This window comes from Argentina silus (genome assembly GCF_951799395.1).
Source record: "Argentina silus genome assembly, chromosome: 3".
In the NCBI taxonomy this organism is placed as follows: Eukaryota; Metazoa; Chordata; class Actinopteri; order Argentiniformes; family Argentinidae; genus Argentina; species Argentina silus.
In genome coordinates this window covers 14,157,850-14,183,939 of record NC_139657.1, presented here as the reverse complement: position 1 = coordinate 14,183,939, position 26,090 = coordinate 14,157,850, and the positions used below count along the sequence as shown (strand labels likewise).

Below are 26,090 nucleotides of genomic sequence, written 5' to 3'. Positions count from 1 at the left end.
CTGTATAAAGGCTTTAAATCTAAGCATTGTTTTAGAAAATGTGCATTTCCCCATTAATATCATTATATCCACTAGACTTATTTTTGTTCTCAAAGTAGAAAATAACATCTTTACATTCAAGATTGAAATTATGTTCAGACATAAATGTATATACATTATATTTACAGACCTCAAGTAATTACATGACCAGTTTTGCTCATTGCCCCTATTCACCACATGATGTCGTCTTTGCTTTTTGCAAATTGATTGGCAGGCACCTCCCAAACTCTGAAAAGATCCCAGAGAAGTTCCTCTTCCCAAACCAATCCAGTCGGGAGCAGGGCGGGATGTTACCACGATGACGTTTCAACTTTCCAACTTCACATCCCATTTCGACATGGCGTAGGGAAGAGGGGACAGCGGGTTGGCATTGTAGCGGAAAAGACTGTGATAAGTTAATAAAGTAGATGGTTTGAGTTTTCGTTGACTCTGTAACGTTGATCTTGCAATTTGTTACATCGATTCCTATTGTATAAAGTTTCGGTAAGTGCGTCATTTTATGCAGTGATTTATTCTTTCCATCTCTCATTGTCCAATCGGCTGCTGTGATTCCACGTAGAGCTACAATGTTACAATGTTGACAGTTGATGTATTACATGAACGATCTTTGTAATTTAAATGCCATTTCATAACATTTGTTTGTCAAATAAGTTGTTATCTATGCAAGATAAGTTACCTACTGTAAATTACTTTCGAACAACACATGAAGTTGCTCAGTAGTTTGTCTCCGGCCACTTCTGGAACAGCTTAAATTTAGCTCCATATGATGTTGTGTCCAGTCAATAGGAGTCGGCTATTATATCGTTTATAGTACACCGGTAATTCATTTAATACTGACAGAAAGACCAAGTAGCCAGCTGCGTGGCTTAATCTCATATGTACAGCTGTGATGCTTAAAACACTTAACTATAGTCGATTAGCCAGAGGATCCTATTCCACAGTGTTTCACTTGCACACCTAGAATCAAAACTGTTTTGTCTAGTGTAAATATGGTAACATTTTCAGATGTTGACTGTTTTCTTGAGTGCAGTCATATCCACACATTAGTGTGATATTTATTTGATTCGAATGATTATGCCTATTATAGGCACATTTTCTCAATTCATAATTTATTTGTTGCTTTTCATTGCATGCGTTGTCATTTCTGAAAGCGGCATCTCTAAGCCACTGCAGCACATAATAGAGTTCATGACATTTGCTGTTGTCAGTCACACATGTTTGTCAAATTGAAGTAATGATTAATTTTGCCTCTTTATCAGAGCACTGTTCCTGCTGTGTCTCAAATGATATTCATCCCTGGTTCAAATATCAGAGCCCTTCAGCTCTACTTGTCAGAGCTTGCTCCGTTCTGCTGCACCAAAAACATATCTCTGTAGATCATTCAGAAGTGAATGTTTATCAATTTGGTTCTGTTATTACTATTCAATAGCATCATTGTTAGATTATGTTCTCATTCTCATGAGGTTACTTGGCCTTTGATACCACCATTGTTATGACATGTCTTATGAGTAGCCTATAGCCAACAGTAACTCTGCTCCACACAGGTCAACATCAAATAATATCGAAATGGCTTCCTCTGTTCTGTTGGAATGTTCTTGCCAAGAATGCCTGAGATGAATAGGGTTTCACACATGTTCAGATATAGGGGAGTACGTATAGTCTACATAAGTTCAAAAGAATGTTCCAGGTTTACTACATCAACATGGATTGTGATAAGTCTTCATGCAGAGTGATCTAATGCGTGTGTTGGCATCAGGAATCTAATGACACATGGTCTGGTGTTTGTTATCACGTTCAAACTTTTTATTATTTCTCACTGCCGCCTCTGATTCTCTTGATCAGATTCTCCTGTTTCTCCTCTTTGTTTTTGTTTCACTTGTCTTGCATTGTGTGCATAATTTACAGCTACTAACCCTTGTGGGTTAGTATTTTTACTCTAAGCCAGACTATGTATAGACTGAGGGAAGGCCCCTTTTGCAGGGACTGCCAATCTCCCTTTCATGTAGTTGTGAGGAGTGCAATATTAGTGATATATTTTGCCCCTTCACCCAGGTCTGAAATAGCTGGGGTTATTACAGCGCAGCGCCCCATAGGCGGCTGACTGGATGCCTCGCATGCGTCTGCTTGGACAGCTCTGAAACTGGGGACAATAGCAGTGTTGGCACTATTTGACAACAGAGAAGCTCTTGACACACTCCACCATACACAATGCTTTATCAAGAGAATCATTCAATAAATCAGCCAGACTTTACTTTCATACAAAACTACAATACAATGTGCTTCACAGGAAAAAGAGAACACCTACTGAATAGCAGAAAGATGACATGCTGAGAATCAGTGTGGTGACAGTTGACACAGGTAATGCTCTGTCACGTAGCATTATTACCTAACCGTCTCTGTCATTCAGCATGTCTTTGCTATTTCCTGTGCTGGACAGTGCATTCCTTTTCTGGGCTAAGAGAGGATGATCGGTTAAGAAAGCAAAGCTCAGAATGGGTCAAACAGACTGCCTGTTTTCTGTTGTAAATGAGGCATATCCCGTGAGGCTAAAGGATTTGGTCAAGGGATGTGACTCGGAAGATTAAAATCCTATGGGAACGAGATGAGCATTCATTTCATGGTATTCGTCTTTGGAAAACCTTGCTCTCTGAATCAGTTATGTTTACAATGAGTATCTTTAGATTTAGCATTTATGTTATTGTTGCCTGTAGGTAAACAATATTGTCTCTTGCTGGCTGAAGACATTGCACATGGGGATTTGTGCCAAGATCGTAAATTCCACACTCCCAGAGCTCTTTACTGCCAGCACAACGGGTCTCAGCCTGGGCTCTCAGTCTGAGGAGCCAGCTCAGAGTTGCATGGCTGCCATAAATGCTTCTTTTCTTCATAGACAAGTGGCCCCGAGGCCAGTGTTTTCTCCCTGCGTGTGCCAGGATGGAGTTTTCTATCAGTCAGTCAGGGAGAGTTCAGGATAGGACAGGACTCTGTATGCCAGGGCTAGCTCAGTGTTCTCAATGGGGATGGGTTGTGACGCTCTCTCTGCCTGAAGGGCTCAGAGCTGATGGCTTTGAAAAGCCATTAGTGAGTTTCTCTCTTCCTTGCACTCATTACTGTGTCCTGGTGAATTTCATGCCTGAACTTTTCTCTGAGGGACAAGCTTGTTTTTGAATTTACTAGGTGGACATTGTGCAGGTGCCAGTATCACAACTGTGTGGTAGAGTGTTATCATGACTGCTTGTTCCTTTCCGTCTTTGTGTGTTCCTCAACTGAAACAACCCACCAGCATAAACAATAGCCCACTCTGTGTCTTATGGTTGTAGCAAAGTGGTGCTTATAGAAGACTTTATTGTGTGTGTGCGTGCGTGTGTGCGTGTGCGTGTGCGTGTGCGTGTGCGTGTGCGTGTGCGTGTGTGTGTGTGTGTGTGTTGTTCCATGCGCTTGTCTTTTCAGACCTCTTCTCTGAGTTGCCCCATTGGATAACAAGCTGCATGGCCTCTGAAATACCTGTAGAGACGAAAGCAGGACAGGATGCCTCCCTTGTGATTATTCCTGTTAATGAACAGAAGCTGTGAAACAACATGTGTGTTTTCACTGCCTAGTAAAGGCTGGCTGTTTATGAGCGATGAGTGAACCTTGCTGTAGTGTAAAAGCCAGCCATGCTCAGCTGTAGTATGCCTTGTGTTTTCTCATGGCTAATACACAATGGACACATTCCAAGACCAGTGTTGAGAGTGAGCTTCTCTGTAATTAAGCATGCTTTGTTAGGGAGCTTTGTCGGGCCTTTGGGCACACAGCAGTAGGCCTTACACTCTGGATGTTTGGAAGGTGACGCAATGTCCAGCTTGTTTGAAAGTGTTCAGACATGATTTCTGCACTTGTGAGTAATGGACGACAAGTGGGCAGCAGGCCTCTGAGCAGCACATCTGGTCTGGAGCTATCTGTTTGAAATGTGTTTGCCAAGTGTTAGGCATACCAGTGTTTGTTTTGACTGAGGGACATTGAATCTGCAATTGGGGGGTGGGTCGCAATGCAGGCCTTCATCCCAGATGATTGGTTTGTTAAATGAAATATTGTTGTTACAAATTGCTCTCATATCAAGGCTGTGTGTTTAGTCTTAGCTGTGGATCAATACAGCTCTTTTTTCTATTTCGTTGTGGCTTCCTTACTCTCCTTTTCCCATGGAGCCTCCGCTGCACCGAGAGTCTAGTTATCTTACATCATATTGGCCTTGGCCTTGAAGATTTCATGGCCTTTTTGGATTGTGCTGAGTCAAGTTTAGTCTACTGTCTGTGCAGTGAAAAGACAAAACAAAAGCAGAAGTTTGGCTGGTTTCCACCAAGTCTGTTTCAATCTCTGTTCTTATCTGTAAAGCTTTGAATCTCCAGTTTACATCAGTTGAACTAACTTTTACAAATGAAAGGAACTAATTGTTGTCACTGACATTGGATGTGTGTGGGTTGCTAATATGATGAATAATCCTGTACCTACAGTACCATTGATATAGGCCTGCCTGACTGCTCTATGGTGTAGTGTATTTTTGCATGCCAAATTAAAAGTTACCAGATATGCTGGAATTAAACTTCTTGGAGAGAAAAGATAAAACGGTAACAGAATAGCTCTTAAACTGTTTGAAGTCATTCAAAGGATTTCTGTCAAAGTGCTGATTATGAGCCCAAAATTATATATGTGCTTTTTGGGCTTTTGTCCAAACGAGGGCCCCTAAAATGTATCCTCACTCGTCTCCAGACTAAGTCTACATTTTTTAAAGATAGCCAAATACTGTAATTTTTGCTTTTGAAAATGGCAACTAAATATTAATTTACTTCATTTTAAATGTATCCTACACTTTGAGGGCTGAATAAATAGCTGAATGTGAAGTTCATTTCCACCTCTCAAAAACCTATAGAAGGCAGATGGTTTCTGGTTGTAAACTACATTGAATCATCTCAACAAAATCTAACCCTAACAGTACAGAATGACTGATTTATGACAACATTTGTCTTATGTAGGCTATGTTGTTAGTTTCAGCTTCTCCTCTCACTGTAAGCAGTGAAAACCATGGTGCTTTTACTGTTGGTCTAATGCATGTTTATTTTCCAAATGAAAGAAGACTTGACCACAGGAATGCTGAAATGACACAGTTGTAGGTGGGTGGGTGGTTTCCATAAAAACGTGAAACAGTGTTCCACTCCACCCCAGCCGTGGGTCCTCCCAGGATGTGAGGCAGCCGGTAAAGGAAAGTTCTCCAGACCTAAGAGTATGGGACTCAAGAGTTATCTTGAAAGCTTCTGCTTTCTTTTTTTGCATCTGTGATGGATGGTTGCTTGAGTCATGTACAAAATGTTGTTATGAAAGTAGTATATATTCCTGTAGAGTTGGATTCATGCTTGATAGCTATTGCTGAAAACATCAACTGAAAACCCACATTTCTTTGTCAATGTAGTTGGTTTTGGCAGATATGCTCTCTTCGAAACTAGCTGAGTATAGACTAGGCTGGCAGTGATGAGCTTGACTCACAGCCACCAACCTTGTTAATGTCAGTAATGCTCTTCACCTGATGATATGACTGTTTGTTGACCTTTTAATTAACCTGCATCCTTCTCTCAGATTGGTCTTATTCTCAGCCAGAGTGGGTATTAGATATGTGTGTATGGCCACAACACAGCCATTTCATTAAAGAGTGGGCCTTAGAGAATGGGACTGCTGTGCTTTTTGGGCTTTTGTCCAAACGAGGGCCCCTAAAATGTATCCTCACTAGTCTCCAGACAAAGTCTCCAGTGTCCAAAGTGGTAGCGCTCTCACTGTGCCAATCATTGAGGTAAATGGCTTAATTATTATTCTAAATGTGTGTCCAGTGACCCAAGCCCGTCGCAGTAACCCAGGGAACACAGGAAGGCCTGAGCCTTGGCCAACATTTCACTCCAAGATGATTTTCCAAAGATCAGTAGGCTATTCCTCATTTAGATATGATTTAGGGTGAGGATGGGAAACTAATTGGAATGTTAACCATTAAACATGTGGACCTAATAACGACATGTTTGAACAACTACTGTACAAGAGTGTGGAGAAAAGGTAGGCTAGGTGTGGTGGGCCTCACCCACTATACTAGTCTCCCTGGCCAGACTCTTATGATTAACAGAAACATACTGCATCATAAAAAGTGTAAACGTGTTATTTGGGAGGCTATTTTCTCATTTGTTGTACAGAGGAGCTCCTCTTGCTTCTGACTAGGCTCTGGCTAATTCCTGGGTGGATAGCTTATGAAATGACAGGCGTATCACTAAAACTGCTCATTGAGGGGAAGGGAGCTGCACTACAGCTTTTCGGTTTCCGTTGGGTTTGAGACTGCTTTGGATTTGCTAGATGGCTGTTAAAAGTTCATGTTTGGTTTGAATACATGCTATTTTTATTTTTCCCACAGAGAAGGCTACATCACGTCTTCACATACCGTACACCATATGATATCCATGTCACATCGGTGATTGTGGCTCAGTATAGCCTGAACGTACATGATCTTAATCTTGTAGGCCAACTGGATAACACCACAATCATGAATGCATGAATTGTTATGTCCTTGTTATGCTTATTGGTTTCCCTGTTTTGCTGTCCTTCTGTTCTCCCTCAAAACCACAATGTTCAGCACAAATGCTGTACTACATTGAAGTGTCCTTAATCCAAAATGGCATTTGTAGTGGAGTACATGTCATGTGGAGTACAGATAAGCTATGACCTTTTTCTAAGTTGTATGATGCTCCATTTGCCATAGCTCTGTCATGGCATATTAACTCTACTTGAGCTGTTAGTGATAGGCTACAAAGTGTAAGTCATTGTATCCATCCATGTCTTTTTCTTGGCATATGCCTTTGCTAGGTTTCATGGCCTTGCGCATTCTTTCTCATAGGGATCTCTGATAATGTCTTTTGTCTCAGTAATGAGATTTTCCTGTGACACAGAGTGCACTGTTGATAAGAGAGCTTTGCGTGTTTCTAAGCAGGAATTTCCTCTCCTCACTTCCTACCTTTTCAGATCCTGTAGTGTACTTGTAGTTTGTTCATTTCTTTGTAAATATTTTTCTTTTAAAAGATTGTAGGTTCTCTGTTGATGGCTTAAATAATATTTATGATTATTTATTAGAGATTTAACACAAGTTAAATAGTAGTTTATATTAGGAGAGAAAGTTAATACAAGTAGTTCTCAAATACGTAGCCTTGTTCATTCATTGTCTCTCTCTCCTTCCAGGGTTCACAGTGATCTTTCAAGATGATGTCCGATGCCAGCGACATGTTGGCAGCAGCTCTGGAGCAGATGGATGGCATAATAGCAGGTAAGGCTCTCTTTGCTGCCTTGTGGAAATGAACACGGTCTGAACATCTCTCAGCACCTCCAACTGGCTCTACACTATCACCATCAAATAAAAACCTCATAAGACTAGATAACAGTGTGCTATCTACCAACTCTCTTGACTTGGGTACAGTCATTCATTTTGAACATGTGCATTGTGAGAATTGGTTAATTCTCATGTTCATGCTCGCAGGCCAGTCTGTGCAAGTGGGATTCCCTCGTGTCTCTTTTCCTCTGTAGGCTGCTTATGATGATGTTCATGTTTTCAGTGCAGAACTGGTATATCCGTCTATTCCCTGAGGTTTCTGTTTAGGAAGTGGATTTTCCCATTTCTTTAGTTGCGGTTCTCTAGATGTGTTTAACATGCAGCAAGTTTTGAAAGGAATTTGTCATTGCACAAAGTATCTGAAGCCTACTGTACTGGAGTATGACTTAATGTTATTATTAATGCTCAGAGTCAGCATGACAGGGTTTAGGAGTAATCCTTTTTTTCTGCATTGGTTAATTATAGAGCTGACATTTCAGTTAACTGTCACATCACATGATGTCCTCAGGTCCAAGTTTTCCAAGTAGCTGTAGCCTTTATTCTGTCCTCATTCAAGCTCTATAGGCCATAGCTGTGCTTCCCTATAGAGGCTTGTGTAAAGGGTTTGGCTTTGTGAAGTCTCCTTGCCATGTGTGTTAATCCTTGTAATGGGCTAGTGATGTAATGATATCCTCTCTCCTTTATTCAGTGAATCAAAGACACAGGGCTGGCGTGATCAATTAAGAGGTCTATTGAATATGGCATCACAGCCTGCGTGTATGTTGCTTAAGGCAGGACAGTGCAGTAGGGCACATCAATGCACCAAACTATCAGCTACAGCACCACAGCAACCTAACCAATGAATAATGACATTTCTGATGTGTATCTGTCTCCTCCCCATGTCCTCCCTGGTCCCTCTCTCCCAGGCTCCAAGGCTCTGGACTACTCCAATGGGCTGTTTGACTGCCAGTCGCCCACTTCTCCATTCATGGGCAGTCTGCGGGCGCTGCACCTGCTGGAGGACCTACGTGGTGTGCTGGAGCTCATGGACACAGAGGAGAGGGAGGGCCTGCGCTGCCAGATCCCTGACTCCACCGCTGACAGCCTGGTGGAGTGGCTACAGGGACACCTGGTGCGAGACACACACACACACACACACACACCGCTGGAGACATTTCACATTTAATTCATGTTAGTAGGAAAAGAGGTCATGTCACAGATGTACACATGAGAGACAAACGTTATTTTGGCCCTCGTTGAATTTGGTACACCAGCAGGAATGATTGACATGTATATGATCCCTGTCCTCTCCTTCTTCTTTATTGTGTTGTAGTCGTCCCCCTCGTCATGTCAGTCTCCACAGCCGTGTCACGTTACCTCTGGGTTTTTCCAGTGTCATGTCGTGTAAATATAGGGCTGGTGTTGCTGTGTAGTGATTTAGGAGATGGGTTCTCTCTGAACTGAGGTTAGATCCACACAGGGGACTTTTTTTGGACTTGTTTTGTCTGTCTCTGAGTTATATACCCCCTGTCATTACAAAAACACACCTGTCGGAGACCTCGTAGGGATGGTACCTTTATGAGATCTAGGACTGTTGAAATGACCAGATAAGAGAGTGTTTCTATACATTGGGTTTGAACCACTGAGAGAAGATGCTCATCCAGTGGATTGTGTTTTACATATAGTATATTCCCATGTCAGGTTTAGCAGATTAGATTCAAAATTGAAAATCTCTCAATGTCGGTTGGGCTGTAAGCTCTATGAGCAGGCTCCAATATTGAGTGGTGGGAACACAGCCTTTCTGTGGAGAGGGACTTTTCAAACCAGAGTGTAAACACCTTGTAGATGAACCAGCTGGCTCGGGTTCATCTCTGAGATGGCTTGAAGCTCAGTTGATTCTGAAAAAGAGCACCCTACTAAGCACTGTTGATGTAGGCCTATCTCTGAGTGTGTAAACGAAGCAAAGATGTTACAGTGCTCGTATGCTGTGTATCCTGGGAATGAGAGATTAAGTACAGGTGTTGTCATGGAGCTCTGGGATTGTGAGAACGCCACTGCTGTCTTGGGAACAAGCGTGCTGAGAGAGGAATGGGCTCTGTGCCAGGGAAATGCCAAAGTCTGTATGTGATGCCATAACTCTCTCTGTTTACAGTACTCTGGAAGCTGTCCCTTCTTCAACCATTTAAGGTGGTGTTGGTAGATCTTAGGGCAAATGCAAAATCAAACACACTGCCACTTTAATGTGAGATCATTATCCTCTAAGCGCTCAAGGCACTCAGGCAGTACTGATATTAAGGGAAATGCATTGTTTACCCTTCTTTTATCAGTGACCAATGATACCACAAAACAATCTGTATATACCATGCACAGACTGTAATTCCCAAACCAGGATACTGTAGGCTGTGTAATTACACTACTCAGAGACAAGTCTGAGTTCTCTCTCTAACCACTGTTGCCTCCTCTTCTCTGTGCCAGCAGGCCAATGGGCACATCTCCATGGGTGGTGACCCCTACCAGGAAAGGCTCTCCCGGCTGGAGAGTGATAAGGAATCCCTCGTGCTTCAGGTATTACACACAGGAGAATGCCATAGTTACCTCCTCAACACTGCATTAGTAGACTCATCTGAAGACTGTACAGTAGAATTGATCGGCAGTAAATGGCTGTTTTAGTGTGATGGGTGTTTGTTCCTCTGTAGGTAAGTGTGCTGACAGACCAAGTGGAGGCTCAGGGGGAGAAGATAAGAGACCTGGACATGTGTCTGGATGAGCACAGGGAGAAACTAAACGCCACTGAGGATATGCTACAACAGGTCTGTCTGGATGATACCAGCTCATGCTAATTGGATTCAGAGCTTTTGCTTAAACACCAAAACCTAGACATCAAAGCATTGCATGTTTCTCCTGAACCTTGATGATTTTACCCTTTTTTTGGAGAGCTTGATTTCTGTTCTTATTATTCTATTGTTATTTGATGATCTTGCAGGAGCTCATGTGCAGGACGTCATTAGAGACCCAGAAACTGGACCTGATGTCTGAGGTCTCAAACCTGAAATTGAAGCAGAACTCCATGGAGAAGGACAGACTGGATGACAGGTTTAGGGACAGTGAGGTATGGGAAGGAATTATCTTGCTGTTTCTCCACACATTTACAGACATACTCACACACACACTCACACACACACACACACATACTCACACACACACTCACACACACACTCACACACTCACACACACACTCACACACTCACACACTCACACACTCACACACACACACACACACACACACACACACACACACACACACACACACAGAAGACACAGACACTTATTCATTCAGCCTTACACCTGTGTGGGGGAGGGTAAGCCTGTGTCATCATCTGTTTCAAAGCAGCTGTGTGTTGGGGTAAGAAAAGAGGCAGTTAAATTGTCCCTGTCGGCATGTAATGCAATGGCCAGAGGCACTGTGTTTGTGCTTTGTTTGAGGATATGAATGAATTACTCTTGTATATAAACTCCAAGATTCATGCTTTTGATGATGTGAAATGGAAAGCTTTAGCTACCCTCTGGTTGTGTATTGCAAACAAAGAACAAAAAGAGATGTCCATCTCTTGTTTACTTTGAAGCCTGGCCTGGAGCAGAGGGATTTTTGGACCCAGATGAACTGTTGTGTGGAGAATACTTGGACAGCCCTCAAACACGTCATGTTATTGTTGTAGCGGCACAGCCGTCTCTTCCAGTCCATTGGAACAGTGGGCCGCTGTCCATGTTACGCTTCACAGACGATCTGGGGGAGCAGAAACACTCCGCTCCAGAAGCAGTTTCCTCTCACATCTCTACAGCTGCTCTGGGAATTGTACTCCCCACTGGAAACTAGTCCTTCCAGAGCCTATCATGGTCTCCATGTGGATGTGTACTGTAGGCCTTGACACATTTAGTCATAATAACTTTTTAGGACTTGAGAATTGGCGTGTTTTTCAGAGAAAACTGGCAATATATCATAGGGTTTAGCCAAAATGAAAGAGAACACGATCTCATAACATGATTTTGACACAACTTTTACTTGTACTACAATGATTCTCTTCTCCCCTAATTGCACTGGGTAATTAAGTTTTTCTCTCCCCTCTCAGGATTTGATTCTGGAGATTAATGAACTGAGGTACAGAGTAACAGACATGGAGAGTGAAAGACTACAGTACGAGAAGAAACTGAAATCCACTAAGGTGAGTGGTCATGGTGCACAACATGTGACGTATCAAACCATATTCACTCTGCATGTTTGATTATGGGGAAGTTAATATAATTGCAGAAGGACGATATTGCATGTACTGTAGCCTATTTCTTCTTTATTGTACATTCGTTCTGTATAACTTCTCTTCTTTCTTTGACTTTCTATCAACTCTTGGGTATTCCCAACCTTTTCCCCCTTCTCCTCTCCCTTTTGGAGTCTTTCTCTTATGCCATCTCTATTTTTCTCTCTTTTCCTTGGCTTACCTCTCCACTGCTAGTCGCTAATGGCCAAGCTTTCTAGCCTGAAAATCAAAGTGGGCCAGATGCAGTATGAGAAACAGAGGAAGGAGCACAAAGTCCAGGCACTGAAGGTTGGCTTCTTTCAGGGTTACTGCTTGCCATCTGATATGCGGCTTTGGCCTCTCCTTCTTGGCTTTAATTTTGTTTTAGTTGTTTTTGAGCAAGAATGTTTCAAACTGGTATGTGTGTTTATTTAAAACATTGCAGAACCATTTGAAAGATGCTAAGAATCAGAGCACTCAACAGGCTCAAACAATGATTGAAATTATTAAATGTTGTAAAATTTTGTACCAAAGCAAAAAGCCAAATCACTTACTTCACCATATTTTGGTTAAAAGGTACAAATTAAATGTACCCAGAGATATACCACTTCCTTTACACTAAATCCGCAAGGCACCAGTTTAAGCATATAGCACATTTTGTAAACCACAGGTATGCCTTAATTTTGGCCTTTTATGCCTTATTTTGGCAGGAGTTCAGTCTGTTTTGCTATTTCTTTTTATTCCTTCACTCCTTTTTCTCATCGGTGAAATTTCGGAAAAACAAATTTACTCGCTCCAGTCATTCCTCTTCCGATTTATTTTCCGATAAGATTCCATGCTTGATGTTCCATCCCATCATGGCCTTTTTGACACTGCTACAGTATGTGAAATGGTTCTAGAGCTTGCTGAGTCATCAACTACTCCAAAAACCAAGCACTGACCTCCACCCAGCTCTCACACATACACCCAGAGCAGGTGTGGCCACTGTGTCTGCCTGCCTGCCACATCAGAATCTGTGAATGTGTTGGTGGTTTGTGTGGTGGTGGGTGTTTGGGTAAGGGAGGGAGGGGGGGTGGTAGTTTTGGGGGTAAGTCCCCTGACTGTTGTCCTGTGCTGAGCAGGAGGAGCTGGGTACACTGAGGAGGCAGCTGGATGGGAGAGATGGAGAGCTGAGGAGGCTACAGGACCAGACGGGCTTCAGAGCTGTCACTCCTGGTGGCATGGACAATGGAGAAAGAGGTGAGATGGGCCATAGTTCATTTTACTGTTTCTCTGTCTGTGTGTCATCTAGATACGACTCATTTACCTGTTTCAATCAAACACAGATAGATTATTGTTATTCATTCTGAATATGTGACAGATTAAGATATTAATGACATGTCTAATCTTTTATTGTTTGTCACCACGACACAGTGATGATTAAAGGAATCAGTCTTGACAGAATACATGATGGACAATCATCAGAAACTGCAACCAGTTTTTGTTTTTATAATTCTGTGTCCTGTTTAGTCTCTCACCCAGATGAAACTCTTAAAAAGAGGCTGAAAGAGAAACGTAAGGGGGGTTTTATGCTTGTATTTACTATTGCTCTTGCACTTCTGTCCCCTGTTTGCATGTATGGGCATGACCCATCTGAACCCTGCTTGTCCATAACCCATTGGAGAGCTGTTTAATACTGTGAGGAATCTGTGAAACCATTTCATTATCAGCTCAACAACCCTTATGTTAGAATGCTACTGAGTCGACAAGGAGTGTATCAGATAACTGCAAATATAGAGATAGGATATAGAAATAGTCAAGGATAAGAGTAGAAGGGGTTTGATTACTCAAAATGACTTGAGTCTCCCTGGGCAATAAGGAAGCATATGGATTCCCTTGTACATATCATAATTCGGAGGAATGACACTATAACTATGCACTGTTCAGGCTGTGCTCCCATTCTCCTGCTTTCCCCTCCAACAATAATCACCTCCTTTACCCTAGACCCTCCCTCCTCACCCTTTCCTCACCCTCATCTCACCATTCTGTCCTTCCGTCAACACCCAGCGTGCGCCCTGCTAACCTTCATCATCATCCCACCATTGCCTTCCTCACTGTCTCATGTCATTACATTCTCATTGTGACAGCTGTAAAACGGGTCATTACCATTGTTGTGCCCATTCCAGTAGTCCAAATTCCTATTTGTTTTAAGGTCCTCACCCATATTCAATGTGGAGCATATCCCCAAAAACATCCATTGTGAGACGATGAAGTTGCTAGAGAGACAGGGAGCACGTCAATATCCATATAATGAAGTTCATCTCATATCTCAGATCTCCATAAGTAAGTCTGTCAGGGGATCCCAGACCTCTCTATGCCCACAGTTGACCCGGTTGACCATTATACTCTCTGGCTGACATGATGTTCCTACCTCTCCAGATGTAGAAGTGCAGAGAATGAAAAAGGCAATGGAGTCATTGATGGCAGCCAATGAAGAGAAGGTACAGTAGTACAGTGTTCCCCCTATAATAATCTTGAGATGGTTAACTTTCTCAAGTTCGTGTGACGGCATACAAGCTCCCTACAAAAAAAAACATTAATTCTCACTGCACCTTCTGACACCTCTATGCACCTGCCTCACTGCACCTTATGTCACCTTTCTCTGCACCTGCAGGATCGCAAGATTGAGGAGCTGAGGCAGTCGCTCCTGCGTTACAAGAAAGTCCAAGACATGGTGATGTCAGTGCAAGGAAAGAAAGGTAATAATTGGGTTGTTGGTTCAAGAGCTACAAGGCTACACTGGCTTATATACTAACTGCAGCTCTAAATGATCGATTGGCTAAACTCAAACTCATCTCAATCATCTTCCTTCCTTCCTTCTTTCCTTCCAGAGCAAAGTAAAGATGGTGAGAGTGATGAGAGTAACAGTGACAGCTCCCTCTCCATGTCAACAACCACCCCGGTTGCCATGGAGTCAGAGAGGCATGGACTACTCTGCCTTGAAGACGTGACAGGAAAGAGCCCAGATGAGGTACAGTAGGACATGATGTCACAAGCACTTAGATTCATGTGTCCTCCTCAGTAGTGCCCTCCCCAAAGAACACCAGTTGTCATCCAACTCGGCCTATGATTGGCACATTTTGTTCATACGTTTCACACGTTTGGAAGGGAAACTGTTAATGTCATGTTTAAATTAGTTTGATAACATTTGATGTCAGTTTGCTGTGGACTGTTGTCTATTTCAATTGTGACGATCACATTCTGACTGCTGGCTCCCCCATCTCTAATGTCAACCCTATGGGGAAAAGACTGTGACACTAGATAGGAGAGTAACTGTATATTAACCTGGAGTTGTTAATTGTTGTTATTTTCCCTCCCATTTGCTTGGCTACCTCCATGTTTAGCTGGAGGCCCACTATGGATTGTCTGAAGTGCCTTCACCCACCCCCAGCCCTACTGCCAAGTCAACCTCAGATCCAGACAAGGGGGCAGAGCTGGACCAAGCTGAACCAGAGAGGTGAGTAGGACATCACTGATTACATTGTGTGCGGCACAAGGATGTCCAAGTCAACTTTACCAACATATAGGGAGACTTCTAGGCCAAAGGATGAAACACCAATAATGTGTAGCGGGCAGCTCACAGCTAGCCCATGTTAGCATCCCAACACCTGTCCGTTTGTTCCCTGTAGCTATGCAGGGTGTCAGGAAGTGTCCCAGGAGCCCCCATTATGTTACACCCTAGAGTGAGTATGTGCAAAGCCGCGTGTCATTTCCTGTAGCCTCAGGCCTCAGCTTCCAGGCCTCAATTTCCCTTAGGTCAGTGGTACCACTCTGGCACATTTACACGGTTGAAGTGTTCACTGGGATAGTCTTTGTCATTTCAGCAGCTCAGATGTCACCAAGTCAGGCAGTCAGGACAACTTGGATGGAGGCAACAGTGAAAAGGTAATCGTTTTTAAAATATCATCATCATTTCTAAATTCAAAAATATATTACTCTTCACTGGGACATTAACATTGCATAACAAAAACATTTCAGATTTTCCCAGTTAACTTCACCACTAACAATCCATATCTTATATATCTGTCCCAGAATGCATTGGTGGCTCTTCAAAAGCCAACTGAGGTGAGTGTCGGTCATCACCAGCAATCTTCTCTAAATAACTCAGACATTCTTTTTACTCGTCTTTTATCTATTCTTTATCATTCTCTTCCTTGTGGGCTGTTCCGTCTTATTAGAGAGCAGAGAACATACTCCTACTTCTGAAGGTTAGCATCCTCAGCGGTTATGACTTAGAGCTTTCCTTACCTTTTTCTGTGGATGTATTCGATGGCATTTAAAATCAAACCATTTCATTTGAGATAAAAGGTAAAATTCCAGAATTACTGATATTTGTTTTATTATACCAGTGCATGGGTGGTGTGACAGGGTTATTGCTTGCTTTTCCCCTGTTTCAGAACAAGACCTGTGATGAGATCACTAAGATCAGTGATCGCCCGCCCAAGTCCACCTCTGCCTCCAGCCCAGCGACGGCACCTGTGGAGGATGACAGCTTTGGCACCAGGAAAGCACGCTCGTCCTTCGGAAGGGGCTTCTTCAAGATCCGAGGGGGCAAGAGGACAGCCAGCACCCCTAACCTGGGTATGGAATGCTGTGTAATGCTTTTTGACAGGAATGGAACATTTGCTAGAAGATATTGATGGTCTCTGGACCAACATGTACCAGTGCTTCATTTTCATTCTGAAAAACTGAGCCATCCTTATTTATATCCTCGACGACACCCATAGTTAAGATATGTACCAGCTAATTTGTTGTGGCCACAAAATTTGCTCCCTGCTTAATTATGAAAATGTTCCTTATGCTGTACTGTGCGAGTGTGCTCGCATGTGTTAGTGTATTTGTGTGTCCCACCCGTGTCCTGACTCCTCCTCCACCATGTATTGTTCTTCCTCTGGTAACCTTTGCCCTCTGTGTTGTTCCTCTCGTGTCTGGCCGTGTCGTGTGTGTGATTTGTGTGGCGTGTGAAGACCGCAGCCGGAGTGCGAGTGCGCCTATGCTAGGTACAGTATGGACCCACTAGTCCGCAGGGCAGGGCTGCAGTATGGCCTCTGGAAGGCTAGATATGATCTCATAACACCCCCACCCTTCCTTTTTCAAACCCACCCAACCATTGAGAGGAGGTTTTCCTCTCACCTAACTCACAAATTATTTTCTATTAAAAAGGAGAGTCTCCTTTTGCAGTTCAATTTCATTAATTCAGTATCATTAAGTCTCTTATTATTCTTGGCTTTTTACCTCTCATGAATACCCCTCTTTAGATTATAAATAGAAAGCAACTGCTTCATTCCTAACAGAACTTCAAGCATGGAGAAATACAGTCAATGTGCAAATGTGCAAATGTGCACTCAAAATATTTCACATGCTGTATTTGAATAGAGATTGCTTTCATTGTACTGTAAAGCCATAGCACAAAGGTGAATTTCTCTTGCTATTTTTAAGTATCTAATTCTATAATAACTACAGTAGTTCTTTCATGCAACCACACCTACGGTGCTGCTTGAAAGTTTGTGAACCCTACAGGGATGGTCATTATTTTTGTATAAAATATTAAAAAGAACTTCATCTATGCCACTTAACTGACGCTTTTATCCAAAGCGACTTACATTGCAGTGAGTGCATATATTTCAGTATATATGGTCCCAGCAGGAATCAAACCCACAACCTAAGCGTTGTTAGCGCCATGCTCTACCAACTGAGCCACAGAGGACCAAATAAAGGACAGAAACAAAGAAATATGATATATTTTCATTGTTTAACAAAAGTGGTTTATTTAACAAAAACTCAGATTTCATGTGTGCAAAAATATGTGAACCTCTTCAGTCAATAGCTTGTGGCACCTCTATTAGCAGCAATAACTTGGAGTAAACATCTCATATAGCCACTAATCAGTCTCTGACATCTGTTTTGAGGGATTTTTGCTCACTCCTCCTTACAGAACTCAGCCAATTGAGTGAGGTTTGAGGGGTGTCTGGCATGAACTGCCCGCTTCAGGTCCTGCCTAAGCACCTCGATTGGATTTAGGTTAGAACTTTGACTTGGCCAATCCAAAACAAAAATCTTCTTTCTCCTGAGTCAATCTTTGGTAGATTTGCTTGAATGCTTTGGGTCGTTGTCTTGTTGGAAGACCCATTTTCAGCCCAGCTTTAGCTCCTGATGGCTTGACGTTCTGTTCAAGAATTTCCTGGTATACCTCAGAATTCATGGTTCCCTTAATGATGTGAAGTCGTCCAGGTCCAGAGGAGGAAAAGCAGCCCCACATTCCCACCACCATGCTTGACTTTTGGGATATGGTTCTTTTGGTGGTAGGCAGTGTTGGGTTTTCGCCAAACATTGTGGTTTTGATTATGACCAAAAAGGTTAATTTTGGACTCATCTGTCCAGAGAACAGACTTCCAGAAACCTCAGGCTTGTCCAGGTGGTCTCTGGCAAAGTTAAGACGGGCAGTTTGGTTCTTTTTTGATAGCAGAAGCTTCTTCCTAGCAACCCTCCCATGAATGCCATTTCAGTGTTCTTCTTATTGTTGAAGCATGCACAGTTACCTGAGATGCAGCAAGGGAGGTCTGCAAATCTCTAGGTGTTACATTTGGCTTGGCCTTTACCTGATTTATTATTTTTCTTGTGGCTCTTGGGGATACTTTGGAAGGGCGTCCACTTCTAGGCCGAGTTGCTGTCATGTTAAATGCTCTCCATTTGTAAATGATTCGCCTCACAGTGGACTGATGGAGCTCAAATCTTGTTGAGATGATTTTATAGCCTTCCCCAGACTGATGTGCTCTCACTTCCCTCTTCCTGATGTCCTCTGAGATCTCCTTTCCTCTTGGCATGTCTCACCTGGGTAACACAAAACTGACCAGGTTTCTTATCTTTATTTATCATAGTCCCATCCAAACTTTCCTATAGATCTCTCATTTGATTGGTTCATTTGGTACCCAATTATTTACCCACCTGATTCTATTTACCTACTTGATTTAACCAATGCAACTTGGGGTTCACTTATTTTTGCACCTGCACTAATTTCTTTATGATTTAGTTTTTCTACTACACGCATGATTTCCTCTAAACCAACAGGTGGAATTGGTGAATATAAACCTGTTATGACAGATAAAAAAGACTGGTTCTGATTGAATAAAGATTTCATGGTAAAAAAAATAAAATAATAATCTATAATTGCACAAGGGGTTCACATACTTTCAAGCAGCACTGTATGTGACCAGGAACTGCTCCAAGTCAAACAGCTTTTTATGAGCACCAGTGGCTGGATAACATCAAAGCAGAGTGTTTTGTATATTTGTTCTGTATGTCTGCATGTATATGTGCTCTGCTCTTCTCCATTCCTGTCCAAACTCCCCTCACACTGAACCATATCCACTTCTTTATGACCAGATGCCATCTGTAGTGATGCCCCCCGCTCATGCAGTCTCATCTTGAGGCGCCTCTCTTTTCCTTGAAGATTCTATTCTTTCCTGAGATTGTGTCATTGTTCCTGCCAGCCAACATCGACTCCATACACCATCCTTTTCTTTTTAAACCGCTGTACACCAGAGTGATGCATTTCAGTCACATGTCATGTTTACACTAGTGCTTAACTAGTCTTTGACTTTTATGTAAAAAAGAAATGCATCCTCTCCATTGCATGCATGGCAGGCAGGGTATTACAGTTGATACCCATCCCCATGACCTCTCACTGTCTGGGAGTAGTCATGTGTCTGGCTTTCTGGGGGTGTTTGTGGGTCAACAGACCCGTCTCTGCTGATCTGTGCATGTCTCAGTCACTGTGGTGCTGATGCCCTGTGGATGCCTGTTTGTACAGCTGAGACAGAGCGGGAGGGCACAGACCATCTGGACCTGGCTGGGTTGCCTCCCAGGTCAGAGAACAGTGACAGCACCCACACGCTGCCCACTTTCCCAGAGGGCAAGAAGAAATCCAAGGGAATCAAGAAGCTCTTTGGGAAGTGAGTATGAGAAGTTTGACACTGCCTCTCCAGCAGACACTGACCTCTTTTGTTCCTGACTGTGGCATGTAAAACAAGATGCTCCCATGATGTAGGATGAATAATTTATCTTGTGGACATGTAAGACCATCTGACACTTATTGTTTTGAGATTCTTATCTTAACTAAGCTAACAACATGAGGACAAAAAGCATGTCGTTGCAATGTGTATATATTTGAGGGTTAGTATGAATGTTTATTTAAGAAACTGCAAGGGTTGGATCTAACAACTTTGTCTTTGTCTGGACTTTTGTAAATGTGTACTTTTCCTTTTAAGGCTGAGGAGAAGTCAGTCCACCACGTTTAACCTGGACGACAACCTATCAGAGGGCGAGTTCAAAAGGGGAGGAGTCAGAGCCACAGCAGGTCCCAGACTGGGCTGGTCCCGTGACCTACAGCGTGCCAACAAGTAAGTGTGTGCACTCACCTTGAATCATCTGAAACAAACAGAAAATTAATTGTGCTTGTCTTTGTTTTGACTGTCTGTACTGTATACTGAGGTCAGGAGATACTGGAAATAGTACTGTAGCTATAAAGTAGGATTTTCAGCCATACTATGCTAGTCGAACCACTCTAAATTAATTGAGCAAAACAACTTAACTGCCTATGGTGGTAAGGCAGAGATGATATTATTTATGAAAGATCTTACACTAATTAGTTGTTTTTCTTTCTAGTAGTGACCTGGACGCTCCGTTTGCCCGGTGGTCGAAGGAGCAGGTGTGTGACTGGTTGCAGGAGCAGGGTCTGGGGCTGTACCTGAACATGGCCCGCGTGTGGATCTCTTCAGGCCAGACCCTGCTGCAGGCCTCACAACAGGACCTGGAGAGGGTAAGACACTGCTCCTCGTCCTGCTCATCTTTATCTATAGCAGATGTTATTTGAAATGATGTCTCCTTAATGAAGTTAGTCATCAAAAGAGAGGGGACATAGTATACATAAAGGAGAAGGTCTCATATGGGAAGGCGGTAGTGGCCTGTACATTTTTACAGTACCTCTGCTTTTTAAAGTGTATTCCTGCATCAACTGTAATTTGTGTGCAGATCCCGTACATTACATAACATAACACATTCACAATGCTTTATTTGTCTGTTTTATTTTCGACCTCGGCACTGCCTCTCTTTTGTGCTCTGAGGCCATTTATATTATGCGCACAACTCTAGGCGAAGCAGGTTGCCAAATGGATGGAAATAATCGTTGTTGTCAGGCTTACTGTGTCTGTGTTCTGCCCTGGGGGTGTGGGCTATACGTGGTACACTCTGGTTATTTTCCTGTCTCTCTGTGTGTAGGAGCTGGGCATCAAACACCCGTTGCACAGGAAGAAGCTAATGCTGGCCCTGCAGGCCCTGGGCTCAGAGGAGGAGGACAACAAGGGCAAACTGGACTATAACTGGGTGACCAGTGAGTATACGCTGCTTATCTGGGTTGGAGAGAGAGTTTGTGTTCTGTTCTGTACTGCACTGTGCTGTGATATATCAGATTTTTATTAAAAAAAAGATGTGGGTCTTTCCTATTAAATCGTAATCAATTGCAGTAATTGGGAGTTTGATTTAAGCAATCTAATGAAGTTGGATTTTTCTGGTGAATTGATTTCTAATCTGAATAATTGACAGGCAGGTTGACAGGTTTCTTCTCTCTCTCTCCCCGCCTCCCTCAGGGTGGCTGGATGACATTGGCCTGCCTCAGTATAAGACCCAGTTTGATGAGGGGAGGGTGGATGGTCGCATGTTGCACTACATGACAGTGGTGAGTGTCGGGATACAGACAGCGCCCCCTTCAGGTCATGCATGGGTGTCCACACTGCCATTTCACATTAAGATGAATAGACAGCATGGCGTGTGAGATTAATGACACTGATCAAGGCCTAGTCTCACCCTCTGTTGGCACATATATTACACAATAATTAGATACACTATCATTGTGACTGCCAGTGGCCCCTGGTCCTAGCATAGATTTGTTTTTCTTATGATGACTGATGATGAGACAAATGTACTTGTTGTAAGTCGCTTTGGATAAAGGTGTCTGCTAAATGTCTAAAATGTAAATGTAAACAATGTTCTTCTCACACAACACACTGATGTCTACCCTACATCCTTCTCAGCATTTAGGATGCATCACTAGTGGTTATGGAGATCTTTCAATGAGCCTGATAGAGAATGATAATTGGTTATATGATCAAAGTCAAGTGATCATAATATGTATTTATTACATAAATATTATCTTCCTTTTTCTCCTTAATCCGATCACAAGATCATATGCGTTGTGTCTATGATATAATTAACATTGTTCCTCTGTGCCCATTAGGATGACCTGCTGTCAATGAAGGTGGGGAGTGTTCTCCACCACCTCAGTATTAAGAGGGCCATCCAGGTGCTCCGTCTCAACAACTATGAGCCCAACTGCCTCCGACGTCGTCCCTCTGACGAGGTGAGTCTGTTCTTAGGATGAGGGGGGGGGGGGGGGGGCTAAAACCACAAACAACATGGCGCCAGAACATTAGCTGGGAAAGATCTTGCAGCGCAACTCCTGGTCCAGGGACTTGTCATCTCCCTTCTAGATTACTGCAACTAACTTCTGGCTGGGTTCCCTGCTTCCACCATCAGACCTCTGCAGCACATCCAGAACGCCCGTCTGGTGCTCGTCCTACAGGGCGGTAAAGGGAACAGCCCCTCTCTATCTGCAAGCAATGGTCCCCAAACCCTAGCACAATCATTCTTCCACCTCTGCTGGCCGCTTGGCAACACCATCTCTATAAGGACGCAGTGGTCGCTCAGCTCAGTCGCGGTTCTTCTCTGTCTTGGCGCCCCAATGGTGGAATGTGCTTCCCACCCCTGTCAGGATGGCAGAGTCACTATCTATCATCTGCCGTAGACTAAAGACCTATCCCTTTTTTCAAGGTTTTACTTGACTGTGATGTATAGTTGATTCGCTTACTTTAGACAAATGTACTTGTATTTAAAGTTGCTTTGGATAAAAGCGTCTCCTACATTTTATGTAAATGTAATATTTTTTTATCTCTCTGTCACTAGAACAACATCACGCCTGCAGAGATCTCCCAGTGGACCAACCACAGGGTGATGGAATGGCTACGCTCAGTGGATCTGGCGGAGTATGCCCCCAACCTGAGGGGCAGTGGCGTGCACGGGGGCCTGATGGTGAGAGAGTGATGGGAAATATGGAAAGATGAAGCGAATGAATAGAGGGAGTGGGAGAGAAAGAAGGTTCATTTACTTGTCATTACATTGAATACAAGTACACAATTCAACGAAATGCCTTGGGCAGAGCAGCTCTCAACATCAACAACAGCAACAATAGAATGTAATAAAGATAATGAGCTCATAAAAACACAATTTTACAACAATTTTACAACAACTAGTAATCAGGTTGTCTAGAAGAAGAGCCTGGTCACAGATGGAGTACCAGAAAGGGGAGCTGATGCTAAATGGTTTGTTAAGGGCAGAAAAGAACAGGTCCAGCATAAGAGAAGTAAACCAATACAAGTGCATAAAGCGTCACATGGAAGGAATTTAAGCTGAATATTGAGTCTATCCAAGGTAGAATGTACCTTCTCCAGGCAGACATATGGACCCCTCATCCTGCTCCCCCTTCCCCAGGTACTGGAGCCTCGGTTTAACGTGGAGACCATGGCCCTGCTGCTGAACATTCCCCCCAACAAGACGCTGCTCCGCAGGCACCTAGCCACCCACTTCAACCTGCTAGTGGGCTCCGAGTCTCAGCATGCCAAACAGGAGTGTCTGGAGAACCCAGACTACACCCTGCTGACCGCCACCGCCAAGGTCAAGGTAGGCCATGGGGAGAGATGACAGGACAGAGGGAGTGGGGTGGGGCAGATATCCCTGCATATTACTGCCCTATATTTTATCTGATTTTAAGTTTGTCTAAGTTGTCCACACTTCACACCTACACTGTCTCGTTCTCTCTCCATGTTCCCACCAGCCGAGAAAGCTGACGTTCGGGAGCTTCGGCAGCCTGAGGAAGAAGAGGCAGGATGAGAGTGAGGAGTATGTGTGCCCCATGGACGTGGAGATGCCAAAGGGACGCAGCTTCCAGAAGGGCTATGGCTTGGACCTGCAGCTCTACGGGGATGAGCTGGACCAGCTAGAACAGGTGAAGTAGTTATAACATCTCCATGGGAGAGGGTGGTGGGGCTCAATGCATACCAAACAATTTCTCAAAATGTAAGCAACTTATGACATTGATAAGTCGATTCAAGCTCCACACACAGGCTGTATTTTGTTCCTCCACTCAATGTTAACACTCTGCTTGAATCACAAACTATTCACCACTTCAACAGTAGATAGCAGCACTGTGCCACAATTAATTCTAGGTATTTGCTTATGGTGTGGACTCTTTGTCTCTTTGTTGTAGATGGAGGACTCAGAAGGGACTGTGAGGCAGATTGGAGCCTTCTCTGAGGGTATCCAAAACCTGACCGTAAGAACACATCTTTCTGTCTGTTATCACCTTTCTCAAAACAGTAAAGTAATGCTCTTTGTGCATCATTGATGTTCTTCGTTCATGCTTTAGAAAAGTCATCAATGCTTCAGTGCAATATACAGTACACACCATGCATATAGAAAGCAATGGAGATGGACTTTCATTTTTTTAATTAGCATTGCTGAATGGATGTGACCAGATTCTGTTTGCTGTACTCATTCATTTTGCCTGTAATGTATCACTGTCTCCAGAGCATGCTGAAAGATGATGAATTCTTCAAAGAGATCTCGAACTCTCCCAACCCCAGTGTAACAGACGAGGACTCTAACGTGTGAGGAGGTCTTCATGGCACCCTGTGCCCCAGTGCTGCTGTGAATGAGACTGTCTGTGCCAACCACCTCCACTAGCACACACTTCCTCCACTGTGCCCCCCCCTTCCCTTCCGCAAAGAACACTCTTAAGAGCAAGCACCAGGTTTACATTTTAGTATTACATTCTTAGATGAGGATTTTTTTGTTGTTGTTTTTACAGAATCTCTGGATAAAGACATGGTATGGCATCATGTAAACCTAGACACTCCCCCCATTGTTCTTGAAGTGCCACTCCATTTCAACTGTCCTCTTGGGAAGGGAAAGATTTCAGAGCAATGCCACCGTAGTTTGCCTACCAGCTGGTTACTGGAGACATTTGTACTCATTGTTTTATACTGGGCATCTTTCTGTGTAATTCAATTTTAAAGTGATTCATCCCCCAACCGATGATAACAGAACATCAGAATCACACTGCCCTATTTGACCCTAAGATGTAGAGATAAAGCAAAGTGTAATATATCTCTTTTTCTGAAAAAAAAAAAAAACTTTGGCTTTTTTTATATATTAAAGAATAAATGTACTCAAACTTAATATGCTGTGCAGATTTAGTGAATGCCCCAAAACATCTGCTATGTTTTATCCAAAATACTATCAAGCCTCTATTTTAAGTGCAACATTTCTATTCTTCACATATCTCAGCATATCTGTCTGTAATTCCGCTCCTCCCAATAATGTTATTTCTTTGCATGCATTTGCACCAATACATGCATTAAACACAATACACAGTGTGATGCATATGATTCCTGTTTAAGTGTCATTGCATGTTATTTAAGTCTTTCTCGTTGCCAAAACGTTGTACACCTGCTTGCGGAAGATAGAAACTTGTCACTTATTAGTATTATTATTTGTATCGAAATAATTGTTCTTAAATCCTGGTGACTGCTGCCACATAAGCAAAATGATTTTGAGAATACTGTTGTAGCATGTTCAGAGAGTTGAGAGAGATGAAGCAATGCAAGGATGTCTCAAAGCAATGATACTGTTATGCAACCCCTAACTACAGCAAAGAAGAAAGTTTGTACTGTGTACTTTGAGTTTTTAATCTATTTCTAAGGTCAATAAAGTAATTTAAACAGTTGTGTACAGTATTTGTCTCAGTTAATCAAATACTGTATTCAGCATGTATTGAAAATGTAAAGCATATATTGGTTTTACGTTTGTTTGCATTGCAGATGCATTACCATTTAAAAGCTTTTTAAATTAGCACCAACCACGTAATGGAATGATTGTTAGTCACACAGACCATTGTTAGTAGTTATGAGTTGACAGTTATAAGTGGCCCAAATCAAATAAAGTTGGATGAGTAAGCTGTGCACTGTGTCTTCACTTTAAATTAGAAGTTTGACATGGCACTATTTGCAGAATGACGACCAGATGAGAATACACAGAAATATTAAAATAGCAAACGATTTGCTCCACCCTCTCCTCTGTTACGGCTGAAGGAGTGCAGGCTGCTGTACCATACTCAGGACAAACTACAATGCTACGGCATTCAAAGCCGGCTGCTCTTGGTGTACTCTGAACAATGCATTTTGCATGAG

General features: G+C 42.9%; 1 protein-coding gene across 5 annotated transcripts; it reads left to right on the top strand.

Moving 5' to 3' along the window:
* Positions 1-350: 350 nt before the first annotated feature.
* ppfibp1b (PPFIA binding protein 1b) lies at positions 351-25,838 on the top strand. 5 transcript variants are annotated; one of them, XM_083666893.1, is made up of 29 exons: positions 351-522; positions 7,279-7,363; positions 8,332-8,537; positions 9,881-9,970; positions 10,102-10,215; positions 10,389-10,514; positions 11,533-11,625; positions 12,816-12,933; positions 13,204-13,248; positions 14,113-14,174; positions 14,348-14,432; positions 14,565-14,704; positions 15,078-15,190; positions 15,363-15,416; positions 15,558-15,618; positions 15,766-15,798; positions 16,131-16,314; positions 16,701-16,733; positions 19,544-19,685; positions 20,001-20,132; positions 20,398-20,551; positions 21,010-21,121; positions 21,378-21,466; positions 22,025-22,147; positions 22,750-22,875; positions 23,335-23,523; positions 23,678-23,848; positions 24,110-24,175; positions 24,430-25,838. In XM_083666893.1, exons 2-29 carry the CDS (start codon positions 7,300-7,302, stop codon positions 24,511-24,513), a joined length of 3,009 nt encoding a protein of 1,002 aa, XP_083523019.1. In that variant the 5' UTR covers positions 351-522; positions 7,279-7,299; the 3' UTR covers positions 24,514-25,838. The 5 variants fall into 5 exon arrangements, with proteins under 5 accessions (XP_083523019.1, XP_083523020.1, XP_083523023.1 ...); XM_083666894.1 differs by having other exon boundaries at positions 352-522; positions 9,884-9,970; XM_083666897.1 differs by lacking the exon at positions 15,363-15,416 and having other exon boundaries at positions 352-522.
* The last annotated feature ends 252 nt before the right edge of the window (positions 25,839-26,090 follow it).